Source organism: Zalophus californianus, chromosome 7 (genome assembly GCF_009762305.2).
Source record: "Zalophus californianus isolate mZalCal1 chromosome 7, mZalCal1.pri.v2, whole genome shotgun sequence".
In the NCBI taxonomy this organism is placed as follows: domain Eukaryota; kingdom Metazoa; phylum Chordata; class Mammalia; order Carnivora; family Otariidae; genus Zalophus; species Zalophus californianus.
In genome coordinates, this window is record NC_045601.1 from 3,858,546 (window position 1) to 3,873,152 (window position 14,607).

The window sequence follows — 14,607 nt, forward strand, 5'->3', positions numbered from 1 at the left end:
TTTGTTCAGTAATGGAAAAGAAATATTAGATGTTATCTCTTGTGTTCAAGGACTTCTGTTGAGTCAGGAAGTTAAGTCACCCGCATGTATGTAGCTATCAACAGAAGGCAGAATGTAATTCATGCCAGATTGAATGGGGAGAAACAAAACTACAGTTTGCTGACAGCTCACCGTGTGCAAGAACTTTATATACATTATCCCATTTACTCCTGACACCGTCTGACCTGACCTTCTCTTGTAAGTATGATATTTCCAAGTCTGGCAAGGTCAAGGAACCCAGTTACGGCTCGTCAGTGAAGCTGAGATTTGAAAATAGATCTGTTTGGACTCCACACTTACCTTTTTTTTTTTATAGCGCTCTGCTTTCCCAACAGGAGAGCAGTATATGAGACTTCTAAGGAAAGGATGCGCACAGGTGCCTTTGAGAGGGCCTCACGGGCAAAATGCAAGCTGAGCTAATTCCTGAAAAAGAGGAGGATTCAACTTTGGCAAGAAACAACAGGGACACTCAAGTCTCAGGGTCTTTGCTCAGGCTAATCCTTCTGCCTGGAATGCACTTCCCTCAGGGAGCTGCTTTCGTAGCTCACCACCTGGACTAGGCACTCTGACCACCCCTCCCCCCACCGCTCTCTGAGATTCCCTAACCTGCGCCACTTTCCCACTTGAAGGCACTTACCACTGGGAACTTGCTGTACAGTTTAGTGTTTTATCATGTTTATGGTTAGAATAAAGTTTTATCATGTTTATGTTTAGAATAAAGCTTCATGAGCACAGGGATTATTGTTTTTTCCTTTTGTTCGAGATATATTGTAGGCACCTAGAATAGTGTCAGGCACTTAGTAGGTACTCAATAATTGTTGTTTGAAGGTATAAAGATTTTGAGTTAAGAGTTAGCAAAACATGTCTGAGGCTCTAGAAAGACCAGTCTTATGGACTGGGAAGGGAGTCCCCCTGTGTTGCATATTCCAGTTGGAAAAATAGAGCAGAACCAAACTGTGAGGACTTAAACCCTAAACAAAGGAATTTCTTGGTAGGAATGGAAGAGCTTTCTGGAACTTTTAAGTAACAGTGTGTTAATTTAGTGGTATAAAAGTAATATCCTAGTAACATCTTGTTACCTTTCCTTCATGCTTTTTTGAAGTGTTTTTTGTTTTACCCTGTAAAATTGGCTTAATAAATAGGGGAATTAATTCTCACATACGTAGGAGCCCCTAGGTAAAGCAGGCTTCAAGGTCGGCTGATTTCAGGTTGACTCCCTTGATGATTGCACCCACTAGGGCCAGTCATTATGCTTGTGGTTCTCTCAAAGCCATGAAACAGAAGTCCTTCCCTTTAGTCTGATTGGGCCAACTGAGGCATTTATTCAGTACCTGGCACGTATTACATGTTTGATAAATATTTGGGGATTGAATCTTAAGAGTGCATTGTTGTAAGAAGACGGCTGTCTTTAGACAAGCTCCACAGCTCCTGCAGAATGCAGGAATGGCTGGAGGAGGCTGAATGGAGCCACACCAGCTCCCAGGAGCTGGAAGCACAGTTGACCCTTGAACAACACGGGGCTTAGGGGTGCTGACCTGCCCCCCTCTGGGTATAACTTTTGACTCCCCAAAACTTAGCTACTAATAGCCTACTGTTGACCAGAAGAAACCTTACTAATAACTTAAAACAGGTTAACACATTTTGTATGTTAATATATATATGATAGTCTTAAAATAAATTAGAGATCAGAAAATACTAAGAAATCATAAGAGAAAATACATTTATAGCACTAGAGCATATTTGTCCAAAAAATCCATGTATACATGGACCTGTTGAGTTCAAACTCATGTTGTTCAACAGCCAATTGTATATATTAATTTTCATGGGAAATAAATATTTTCCATAATGAGAAGACAGATATGCTCTATTTAGGAATATTAGAATACCTGCAAAGCCCACAAGGTGAAGTGAGTGGACAGTCTTACGAGACAGAGGCACAGTGAAGTCCTTCCAGAAATCACTGATTTCTGTCACTTCTGGTCACTGTGTCTTTTCTTTGGATGCACAGTATCAATATCTTCAAGTTCAAAATCTTGAACTTCTCTTATCCTGTGGAACAAGCACTGAAATTAAACTTGTCCATGGAAGATGTAGTAAAAAATGTATGTTAAACTTAAGATCAACTTAAAAAGTAGAAATTGTTCAAGACACATTCTCGGAACATAGAGTAATAAAGCCACAAAGCTAAACACAGAGTAAAGAAGAAGATGATAAGCAGCCACAGAACTTCAAATCAGATATCATAGTGTGAATTCCCTTATGTTCTAATTATATTTGGATTCATTCCTGAAATCCCATTTCATATTCAAAGAACTATCAAAAGTCATCACAAAAGTAAAAGTACAAATATATGCACAGCTTTAAAGATTTATAAGTACTTAATTTTGATTTAAAGAATATCCTGACAATATAATTTGATTCTGAAAAAGTTTTTTCCACAAAGACATTTTCAAAAGAACAGAGCAGAAAGATCATCCCATCTTCCTCATGCAGTCCATAACTCCTTGCAAATCATCTAGCAATTCCAGGTTAAGAGCCCAAGGCTTAGAATGTCTCCTTCTAAGAACCCATGACTGGAAGGTCTCCATACCTCCAGCACACACTCGGGACTGAACTGTTGGAACCACATTAATAAAATCTTGCTCAGCAATAAAGCTTGCTTTAAAATGAAAGATGTTGGGAATTATGGCAAAGTAAGAAATTGCCATGGATGCAAGATTTTGAATAATTCATGAGCATCAAATTAGTAACAAAAATGTTCACAAGAGCAAACACTAATTTTTATGCAGCTTTAGGGGTTCAATTAACATTTGTTTATTCAACAAATATGTACTACGGGATCATTATATATGCCAGGCATGTATCCCGGTTCTCAAGGAGCTAACATTCTATTGAGATGAATAAACAAGAAAACAAAAACTAATTTCAGAGAGAGAATGTCTATGACTGTTAAAAAGAAATTTATTTAAAAGAAGAGAAAAAAGAGCATCTTCAATCTCAACATCATTTTAATGGTTTTTAAAAGCTTTAGGAAGAACAGCTCATGGGGAAAAAAATCCTTTGGAGGATTACATAGTAAGTACACCTTCAGTATGTATAAATACCTACTGGTAGAGTATCTTATGGACACTCAAGTTTGAGAGGTGTCAAACAAAAACTAAAGGAAAAAGCAAAGGGTACATGTATTTACAGATATCTAGACATTCAAATTCTTCTTCCCTCGAGCCAGCATTCAGATCTGAGGATGGCTGTGGAGAGTGGGAGGTCCCAAAGTGCCACAGTCCCGAGTGCCAATCAGTCCTGAGAGTAAACTTCTTCGTACAACTGCTTTTCATTGTGTGCTTCTTAATCCACTGGGACATGTGGCCATGCTCACTGCATTTCTTAGATTAAAGTTAAGAACATGTAAGCCTCTGTAACTTTAGGATCTGTTAATACATTTGTTGCAATGGCTAAATTGTATAGTTCTATCTCTGGGGGCAGTCTGGGAGAGGTTAGGGGTTGGGAATTGAGAGGAGATGAAATTCTGCTATGATGTGACTTCAGAGTAGAAGGCAAAGTTAAGTGCTTTTCCTCCAACATGCTCAGGGACATTCTGGGGAATGAGATGCAGTACTCAAGTCACTAGGGAACAATTAGAAGAAAATATATAAGCAAGTGTGTATTAATACAATAATGCCCCAAAATAGGAACTGTTTATTGAACGTCTGTTCTCCAATAGTCCCAAACTTGGTAATTTCTGAAGGGCTCCAGGTAAAGTCATTTATGCAGCTAACGTGGAAATCTAGTTTCCTTTACGTTCTGGAACATCCGAGGGATGGGGTAGATGTGTGCATGCGCATGCATGTGTGCCTGTGTGTATGTGCGTGTGTGGCGAGCGACCAGTTTGGAGGCTGCTGGTTGATTTGGCACTAGACTTGGTATTATCTGTGGAAATGGTGGCAGGCAACAAATTGGAGAAAGATTAGCAAAAAAGAAAACAACAGGCATCAGCAGTTGGTTAATAAGGATATTGAAGGAGGAAGGAGAATCCCAACCCTGTTTGAACTTGTGGGACGGACATGTTTTTGTCAGTGTTGAGATAAATTAGACTTTGCTTTGGAGTAACACAGAATCCATGAGGTTTGGGGCATGTTAAGTGTGCACTAATGGTGGTAGTCAGACAGGATTTGATTGATGAGGAAGATACAAGATAGCGGTAGCATTAAATTAAAGGCTGCCTCCCAGTGAGGGCTCTGGAGAGGCCCAGCCCAGCCGCTGTCTGTAAGGGCCACATAAATATACTTTGGGTCAGAACCAGTGACCTAGAATGGAGTCTTGGCCAGTTTGTTTCTTGTGCCCTATTGGTCATGTGGGCGTACTGTTGTCCTGTGGCCAGCCCCACCGGGAGACCCCTTCAGAGGGTCACACCTAGGTGTGCCATCCATCCATCGGTCTCACTTTATGGGAAACACTGCTGACAAGCTGGCATAGACGGCCCCCCAAATCCCAGGACCCATGGGACAAAGCTGCCCTGTGGACAGGTGTCTTTTGTGCCTTGGCCCGGATGCTGTGCAGGGTCGTGTCTTACTCCAGCAAATAAGAAATGCTGTAATTAACCCCAGCAGAATAGATGTTCACAGTCACTGTGATACTCATGTGGTTGTATCATTTAGAATATTATTTGCAGATGCTACCATTTCAGAATGTCTAACAAGACGATCTTGAAAATGGCCTGTGAATTGTTATGGTATTTCGTTTCCCTCCAAACTTTATTTGTACATCTAACTCTATTATGTTTAACCTTTAGTTGATAGATGTTCAAAGCCAAATTCTTAGGTTTTGTAAGAGAAAGCATAGCAAAATAGCCTTGTAGTTTATTGAGAGTGAATGACATATTCTGTATTTCAGAACCTACTTGGCGTTTCTAATTGTGTTTTTCCATTCCTTTTCTTTCCACCAGATGAATCGGCTCCTAAGGAAGTCAGCAGGGTAAGTCATGTGAATATAATTTCTGCCACCCCAGTATAGGGAGTAAATAACTTGCATACGTTTTCTCAGTGCTCTCACATGTTAAAGTATTAGAAAAATAATGGCAAAACCCGAGTGTCTGCTCCAGAGCATCGCTTATTAATACGGAGTAAAGTCGGTAGGGAGAACGGTTGCAAATTGGAGGCCCCCAAAACGAGTAGAGCTAACAGCTGCGTTTTGTTTGGCCTGCACGTGGTTATGGGGTTTTCTGAATGAGTTGCCAACATTAGAAACTGAGAGACTGCATGTAAAGACTGGATTTCTGGCTTCTTTTACACTGACACAAGCATTCCCAATGTGGTGGCAGGCTGCTCCAGCCAGGGAGCAAAAGCCTTGCTCACCTTCCCCCAGCGAGCAGCTTTACCCTGCCTTTGAGTTCAGGCACCTCGTTTGTGGGTGAACGAAAGCTGACTGCTTATGAATTCAAGACATGGCATGCCTCAGTACTTTTAGAAATATTAAACACACTGTTTTCATGTGCAAGAGAAATTACTTAGTGTTAACTCTAAGAGACTTACCAAACTTAAAAGCTTATGGGGCATGAGTACTGAAAGCTTTTAGCAAACTGTGCTTAGTACTACCAAGTTATAATTCATTACATATGAAAAATATTTTAATTATATATTCTGTGTACAGTAAAGATCTTAAATGTGGATTAAATATTGAAAATAATCATTTGAATTGTATCTGATGCAGTCTTAGGTAAGACATCACTATTATAAAATATAAACTGAAGTATTGTTCATAGGATCACATATATAGGTATATTCCTTTACTTTCGATTATCTGAAGAAAGGAATCTCTAAAATGACTGGGGCCATTGCTGGAGACTGGGCAGAACTCCCTCTGTCCATAGCAATCTTTACTGACTCTTAAGGTTTCTGTAAATCTCAGGGTTTTACTAGAGACCTCCACTATTAACAGAGCTCACAACTGGAAAGTTCCCAAGTCTGGGTGCTTTAGGGTATAGCAGGGGCTTGAGGGGTCAGCCTGGAATTTTTGCAGCCACTGGGAGTAGCAGCAAAGTCTAGAAAGGGATGTTTGAAGATAAAGAGGGGATTCTGACAGGCAGACACAGGCAGAGTCACAAGACATTGGGGTGTTGCTGTGAGCAGAGCTGCCGTCTCGAATCTCCAAAGTATCACCAGGCCCTTTATAAATGAAGGTGGTGCGGAGAAATCTACAGCTGGATGAATGTGGGCGAGTGAGGCTGGGAACTCTGTACATTAGTCTTGAACAAGTGAAACTGGAGTTATCAGACATCAAATTGGAGATATTTAGAAAGCAAGTGCTTATACTGTCGAGCCAAGAGGAAAGGCCGTAGCTAGATATGTAGATGTATTTGGGGTTTGTAGCATATAGACAATGCCATGGGACGAAACAACATCACTTAGGCAGTTTGTCTATGGAGAGACAAGGTCTGAGCACTGAACTTTGGACACTCCGGTTGTTTCGTGGAGAAGACGTGGGAAAGTTCACAAAGGAGATTCAGAAGGAAAAGTCGGTAACATGAGGAAAACCAAGAAAACTCCTTTGTCAACAGATTTTTAAAAAATGAATTTAACTGTAGGACTGTGTATTTATTTAAGCTCCATTTTATCTTGTTTGGAACCATCCCAACACTTTTGAGGAAAGCCTCAGTCTTAACTTCTGTTACCAAACATTCTGTTTCTGTTTTGAAGCTACAAATTTGAGTAATTTTTCCAAGTTCTTTTCCTATGCCCCTTTTCAGTTTATTAAATAAATAAGGCATTGCTACATATGGAAATTTCACCCATAATAATGTGAGATGCCATGTCAGATGCCTTAAAAGCAGCATATCCTGGGCCCCTGGGGGCTTAGTCGGTCAAGCGTCCAACTCTTAATCTCAGCGCAGGTCTTGATCTCAGGGTCATGAGTTTGAGCCCTGCGTTGAGCTCCATACTGGGCATGGAATCTACTCAAAGCAAAGCAAAACAAAACAAAGCAGCATATCTGAGCAGTCTGCTATATTTTTCTGATTACACATCATCATTCAGTCACCACATAGTAATTGATCCCCACTCCTCTAGGCTCATCAAGGAAGAAATTAGACAGAACTTCTCCCATCTCAGTATTTCCATCAGTGTGATGGGGTAGAGGCAGTAAACACAATAAGTAAATAACACGTGCAGTGGGTCAGTGGTAATGAACACTGGAGAGACAGAGCCAGAGTGCGGGGTGTTGGGGTGCGGGGTGGCGGGGTGTGGGGCGGCGGGGTGCGGGGCATCAGGGTGGCAGGGCGGTGGGGTGCGGGGCGGCAGAGTGCAGGGCAGCAGGGTGCGAGGCATCGGGGTGGCGGGGTGCGGGGTGTTGGGTGTCTGGGTGCGGGGTGTCGGGCTGCTGGGTGTCAGGCTGGGTGCGTGTGCATGTGCAGCCAGGCATGGCTCACCAGGAAGGCAACTGAGGGAAGACAGAAGGGGCGTGAAGCTCTGAACCTTGCTGAGAGCTGGGGAAGAGCATTTCAGGCAGGTGGCACAGCAAGGGCAGAAGCCTGAAGACAGGAGGCTTATTGTACAATTCTTTAATTTTTTTGAAAGCGGTTGCTTTCCTAAAATTCATTTTGCACATATTCTTCCTCTCACATCTCAAAGTAGCTTTATCCTGGGTATACTAGCATGATACTCACACCTGTGTATTTTGGGTAGTTTTTCTTCTTTTTCTAATGTTGTTATATATGTTGAGAAGTTATTTGTTGACTTCTATTTTTATGTTTGTTTGTCTTTGAATGATGTTAGGTTTGGTGTTTATGGGTAGAATTTCCTTGTGTCTGCATACTGTAAACGTAAATGTTGTTAGAATTCTCCTGTTGGTTGCTGTGTTGGAATGCTAGCTAGTGATATTCAACAACACCGATTCAGTAGGAGGTGACCAAGGGGAACAATGAGGGAACAGAGCGGTGGACATTCCCACAGGAGAAATTTACCTGTGTACTTGTCTGTAGGTTGACTGAAACAAATTGTTGTATTGGAATCAACATTTCTTTGCAATGTTTTCATTTTAACCTGTCCTGATAAACAGTATGACTACATCCAGTCTAGTGATTTCATAAAACTGAAAGAATGCTCAATTCTGTTAGTGAATCCTGGTTTCCTTGAATTTCTCAGTGTATTTTGAAATACAGGGCCCTGCTGCATAAACAGAGGGAACTCGCGTCCACTGCTCACCGTATGCATTTCGGATCCTATGTCATTAATTTCCCCAGAGCATTTGTTATTAACTTAATGCAACAGTGCCATTTCTTGGGATGGGGAATTTTAAGTAAGCCCTTGGTGACTGTTCTCAATTAGGTTTCACTGGTATTAGGTCGCCTTGAAATCAGTGGCACGTGGCTGCCACAATTGCCTGGTTTCTCTGTTTTTATCTTTAGTTCTTTAACAAAGTGAGAGGGGGAAGATTATAGACAGACAACTTTTTTTTTTTTTAAGATTTTATTTTTGTTAACTCTACAACCAACGTGGGGCTTGATCAGGAGCCACAGACTCCACTGACTGACCCAGCCAGATGTCCCTAGAATGACAACTTTTAAATGATTGTTTCTCCTGGGGTAGTCTTTTGCTTTTATTTATTTATTTGTTTGTTTGTTTGTTTGTTTAGGAGGGGGGCAGGGAGAGGCAGAGGGAGAGGTGTGCACACCTCTTTATTTACTTTTTTTAAGATTTATTTATTTGACGGAGAGAGAGAGAGAGCACAAGCCATGGGGAGTGGCAGAGGGAGAGGGAGAAGCAGACTCCCTGATGAGCAGGGAGCCCAATGCCCAGCTTGATCCCAAGACCCTGGGATCATGACCAGAGCAGAAGGCAGATGCTTACCCGACGGAGCCACCCAGGCGCCCCAGTAAAAATCTTAAAAAAAAAAAAAAAAAAAGGAGATAAGAATCTTTTCATACTTAAATAGGTGTATTTCCTTTTGTGTGAATGCATCTCTGTGCCTTTTGTTATAATACGTTTAAAAGAGCTTGTCTGATACAGTGTAAATCGCACTTAGATTTGAATTCCTACTTTGCCACTATTTATCTGGGTGACATTTTAATAAAATAACTTTTCAAAGCCTCAAATGTAAAGTGGGGATAAAATCAACCAAACTTAGAAGATAAAGCTAAAACAGGATGAAAATTTATATTCTTATATTCATTATTAGAACACCAAAAATAAACTTTTAAAAAGCAAAGGGGAGAATTAGTAAGAGAAGAACTTTATGACCGACACTTAAAAATACAGATGTGAGTATTAATGCAAGAGGTGTTTTCTTAAATGGATCAATGAAGTAGACTATCTTTGGCAACCTGTTCAAGAAGTAAAATACAAATGTTAAGGAATGAGAAAGGGAATATAACTATAAACACGGAGGTTATGAATGATTTAATAGGAAATACTGTATACTCATACATTTGAAAATTGGGACATAATGGCCAATTTTGAGGAAATTCTAAATTATCAAAACTGAAGAAGAGTTAAGAAATCTAAACATACTATTAACCAATGAAAAATCTGAAAAATTAGTGAAAAACACCTAACATGGCATGATGTCCAAAAGCTTTACTGGATAAGTCCACTAAACATTAAAGAGGAGATAATTTCTACATAATATAAAGTATGTATTTCAGAAGTTAGAGAAAGAACTCATTCTAGGAGGGAAGTTTATTCCTGATGCAAAAGTTAAAGCATTATAAAAAGCAGAAAAAAACTACCAACCATTTTTACTAGTGTAAACATAAGTGTGAAAATCCTAAATAAATAAATTCAGCAGCACTTTAATAGTTTTTCATTGCCGGGCGATGGCAAGTAGGTTAGTGCAGTAACCCTATAAGAGATGAAGATGATTTGAACCAGGATAGCGGGTAATGGAGGTGAGGAGCAGTGCTTGGATTGATAGATGCAATTCTAGATATATTTGGAAGATAGAGCTAACAAGAGTTGCTGATTAATCCAGATGCACACATCTTGTATAAAACAAGAAAGGAGAAATGATGGCATTTCGGTTTTGCCTGAGCAAATGAGAAGATGGGATGCCATTACATGGATGGGAGTGTTTGTAGGAAGTCATCGTGGGGTGGCGAGGTCATCAGGTGCTCAGGTTTGGATGTGCTATTTGAAATACCTAATAGATTTCTAGATAGAGATGTTAAGGAGATAGTGGTTGGATATATGAGTCTGGACTTTAGGCGAATGAAGTGAGTTAGAGATACAAATTTGAGATTTATTAGTGATATGGGTGATTTAAGAACCACCAGTATATAATGGGATGTAAGGATGCAAGGCTGGATGAGATCACGGAGGAAGTGAGTGTGGTTTGAATTAGAGAAGAAAATGTAAAGACCAGCCCAGGGCCAGGACATTTAGGAGTCTGAGGTAGGGGGAAGGCTTACAAAGACTGAAAAGAAGTGTCCAGGAGGCAGGGGAGAACCACGGGGCACGTGTGTAGCAGTAAGTATGTCAAGTAAAAGACAGTGGTCAACCATGTCAAATGCTGCCCATATTTCAGGGGAGCTGAGAGTTACCCTGTGGATTTGGCAATGTGGAAGTCGTTGGTAATCTTAATAAGAGCTGTTTCACTGGAACGATTAGAGTGAGTTTGAGGAAGAGAAAAGAGAAATTGAAGGCAGTGAATATAGACAGTCATCTTATGGAGTTTTGCCTTAAGAGGGAGAGGGGGAAGAGAGGTGGGGGAGCTAGATGGGGGGGGGGGATCAATACTCTTTTTACTGAGCCATAATCGACATGAGACATTTTATTAGTTCAGGTGTATGACACAATGCACAGTGATTCAGTGTCTGTAATGCTGTGAAGTGATCACCCTCGTGAGTCTGATGAACACACATCACCACACATAGTCACATTTTTGTCTTGTGATGAGGTCTTTTAAGATCTACTCTCTTAGCAACTTTGAAACACGTAATACAGTATTGTTGACTGTAGTCACCATGCTGTACATGACGTCCCTGGGACTTCCTTATTTTATAAATGGACATGTGTACCTTTTGACCTTCTTTGTTCATTTTGTTCACCCCTCCATTCCTGGAATGTTTGGTTTTTAAAATGTTTTTTCTTTTTTAAAAAAAGGGGTAAATGACAGTGTGCACATGTATTTATGGGAGTGATCCGGGGGAGAGGAAATGTGCTGATACAGGACAGGGGAGGAAGAACGCTGGAGGGACGCTGCCTCGCCCACCTCTGGAGCCTCCTTGTGGCAGATCAGTCTTTTCCTTTAGAACTGAGCCCCATTTACTCGTTTTCCATTTCTTTTCATACCGTATCATCTATAAAAGACTTTGAATTGGTTATCAGAAAAATAAGTATAACAACAAAACAGTGGAAGAAGAAGAGAAAAAAATTTTTGAGTAGTCAGTACTTTCCTCTGACTAAGTAGAAGACTTGGCTTTCAATTCCAGACGCGTGAAGCATGACCCAAGGGAAGGCACTTCACTTATTCTCTAAGGGAAGAGTACCGATCCATTTTTTTCAGGGCAAAGTTTTATTGAGTTTCATAAAAATGCAAATCAGTTTATAGATCTGATTTTACATCAATCGTTAGTTTCAAAGGCGTAATATTAAAATGTGGTTCAATGTTAAGTAAATGAAGTAATATACAGGTGGCTGGAGTAGCGTAGACACATGTTAGAATTTTCTGGAGTAATTTCTCATGTTACCTATATCTTCCCTCTAGTAGATAATCCTGGGCTATCGTTCTGTGGCCCAAGGATAGAAGTTAGAACATGCAGAGAAGCAGACAGAAAGCATGTCTTTAGAATCTTCCTGAATATAATTTCCTTTAATCAGACTTCAGCTAAGAGGTGGGCCTTGGACAGTTAACGATTACACTTATAAACAGGGCCCTGGAGGGCAGGCAGGTAACCTGTCCCCATTGATTATCAGCATATCTGTAAGACTGAGAAACCAAAAGAACAGACGGTAGATGTAATGTTCCCGTCAGGTAAAATGAAATTCTGGCATTTTGAATATCATAGAGCCCAAGTATTTCTTATTACATTGGAAAATCACCCCAGTTTAGGGAGGAATATGGGACGCCTACAAGCAAAGTCCATGTTTTCCTTATTACACAGGCCAAAACAGCTTTAGGCAACCTGAGTTTTATGGAAACCCAAAATAAGGTTTCTTATAAAGCATGTAATGGTTAGTTTTAGCCTAAATTTCGTTTCAGAGGCTTTGCTGCTAGTTATTAACAATAACGACAGAAACATGAGAAACCTGTGTGGAATATCAGTTCTAAGCATCTTGGCTTCCTGAAAGAATTATATAACCGAAGTGCATCATTCTGCTATATGGAAATATTTCATACTGACTATTTAAAGACAGTGATTTTTGTTTGCTTGTATTTAAGATGAAGCCCATAATCTTAACAATAGATTAAACACATGGATCATCTGCCTGTGAAAGATTTTGCTGATCCATCCTATTAGTCACAGTGGCAGTAGGCAAGGTGTTGGTTCACCTAAACAGCAGTATCAAACCGTTACAAAAAACAAATTTTAAAGGGGAAACTAAACAGATTCCTCTTTTGCAAGATTTTATATTAATACCTATTTTGTCAGACAGTTCTTGGCAACCGCAGCTCTGTTTTAGAGGATAGACTTTCAGAAGTACTTAACTACAGAGGGACTATATTAAGCCTGTACACATAGCTGGTCTTAGTCCACAGAGTCAAAAGCTGATTAAAGGCACATTTCTTTATCGTATGAAAAAGAATATACTAATGGTCTAGTCATAGAGTTGCTGCACATAAAATTGACTTCCTCCTGGATTACAGTTCATTAAATTAAAATGGCAACAAAGTCATAAAAATGTTTTTATTTTGTCATAGATGTTATCACAACCTGATACCTTCTTTTTTTTTTTTTTTTTTTGCTTTTTTAAAATTTTATTTTATTATGTTAGTCACCATACAATACATCATTAGTTTTTGATGTGGTGGTCCACGATCCATTGTTTTTGTGTACCACCCAGTGCTCCATGCAGTACGTGCCCTCTTTAATACCCATCACCGGGCCAACCCATTCCCCCCACCCCGCTCCCCTCTAAAGCTGAGCTGATAGCTTTTTATCTATTTTCCCCAACTAGCATTTAAACTCCATGAGAGTAGGAGCTTTATCTGATACCTGTAATAGTGCTTGACATACTGCTGAGGAAATATTTGCTTAAAAAAGACTTAATTACATACTGACATTCAGAAATACATCTATTGGGTTAAGCACTTAGATACATCTTTTGTTTCCTTAACTTTATTATTCATCTGCCCTGATGGGTGAATCCTTTTCTGCTAGCAGCCTTAAACTTACTAGAAATGCTTGTTGTATCCATCAGTGATTTAAAACTGTTTTATCTCATGGATTCCTTTTTCCTAAATTATTATTAAGGAAAGCCCTTCATCTCATGGACCTTTTTCTTCCTAAATTAAATGAGTTAATATTAGTTAACATTATAGAAACCCCTTTGGAAACTTACAGTAATGTTCTTCAGGAATATTAAGTTTTTATTATTTGTTTCCTTGTGTCGAGCTAACCTGTTTTTAAGAATACCTGACCTACAGAATCCCAGCAGCTGGCCTCCACCACCTCTAACAGGGATTCCACGTCTCACCTTGTACCCTACTGTACTGTTCCCCCGTGGCCTCCGAGGTTCTGTACCCTTCCTAGCTTTCTGTGAAGGGCTTCCTCTGAGCTTCCACGCTGAGCTGCAGGTGCACCTGCCCTCCTGCCCTGTACCACACTTTGAGACGACTCTGTGTGGAGCATTTCCTCTGTGCCCAGTTACATAGCAGAGCAACGAAGGCAACTAGCTGCTGCTGCTTTGCTTTTCTTTTCTTTCCTTTTTTTTTTTTCCCTGTAGTATTAGGATTCAGGGTGAGTGTCCTAGTCCCTTGGCTAATATTCGGGATTTTAAAACTTCTTAAAATAAGCATTTGCAAAAGGGTCAGCAGCACCCTCTTTGCTACATACCCCCATTCTCTTTGTCTGTGAGGTTCACAGCCTTCCATAACTCTTCCTTGTGATCACTCATTCTTAGAATAGTTAGAATTTTTCCACCAGTGATGTTTGTGTAACATAAATGACCTCTATCATTTATTTTAATCTAAAATATCTAAATCATTTTGGTAACATTGTCCTTAATATGTAGTATTGTAAAAGTTTGGCAGTTTCTTGTAAAGTTAAGCATACATTTACCCTCTGACCCACGAATTTTACTACTCTTATGTAGTTGCCTAAGATAACTGAAAACAGAAAGATGTTCATCCTAGCTTTTTTCTTAATAGCCCAGAGCTGGAAAACATGAACATCCCAAACAATCAACAGTGGTAGAACGGGTAAACATATCATTTGTCTTTATTCATGCAACAGAATGCAACTCGCAATAGAAAGGAGCAAAGTACTGGAACACACAGCAACATGCATGAATCTCAGTGATACTATGTCAGACAGATAAAGCAGGGTTTAAAAACAGTGTGTATTGTATCAGTCCATTTCGATAAAATTCTAAAAATCAAAACAAGGCTAATCTGTGGTGGAAAGAAGTCAGAAACAGT

At 39.9% G+C, this 14,607-nt stretch overlaps 1 protein-coding gene across 9 annotated transcripts in view; it reads left to right on the forward strand.

Moving 5' to 3' along the window:
* The window catches only part of PDE10A (phosphodiesterase 10A), a 582,460-nt gene that overhangs the window by 463,903 nt on the left and 103,950 nt on the right, over window positions 1-14,607 (forward strand). For all 9 annotated transcript variants that reach the window (XM_027601960.2, XM_027601968.2, XM_027601965.2 and 6 more), the window contains one exon: window positions 4,982-5,010. In XM_027601960.2, coding sequence (XP_027457761.1) covers window positions 4,982-5,010 — 29 coding nt within the window. The remainder of the gene's footprint in view (window positions 1-4,981; window positions 5,011-14,607) is intronic.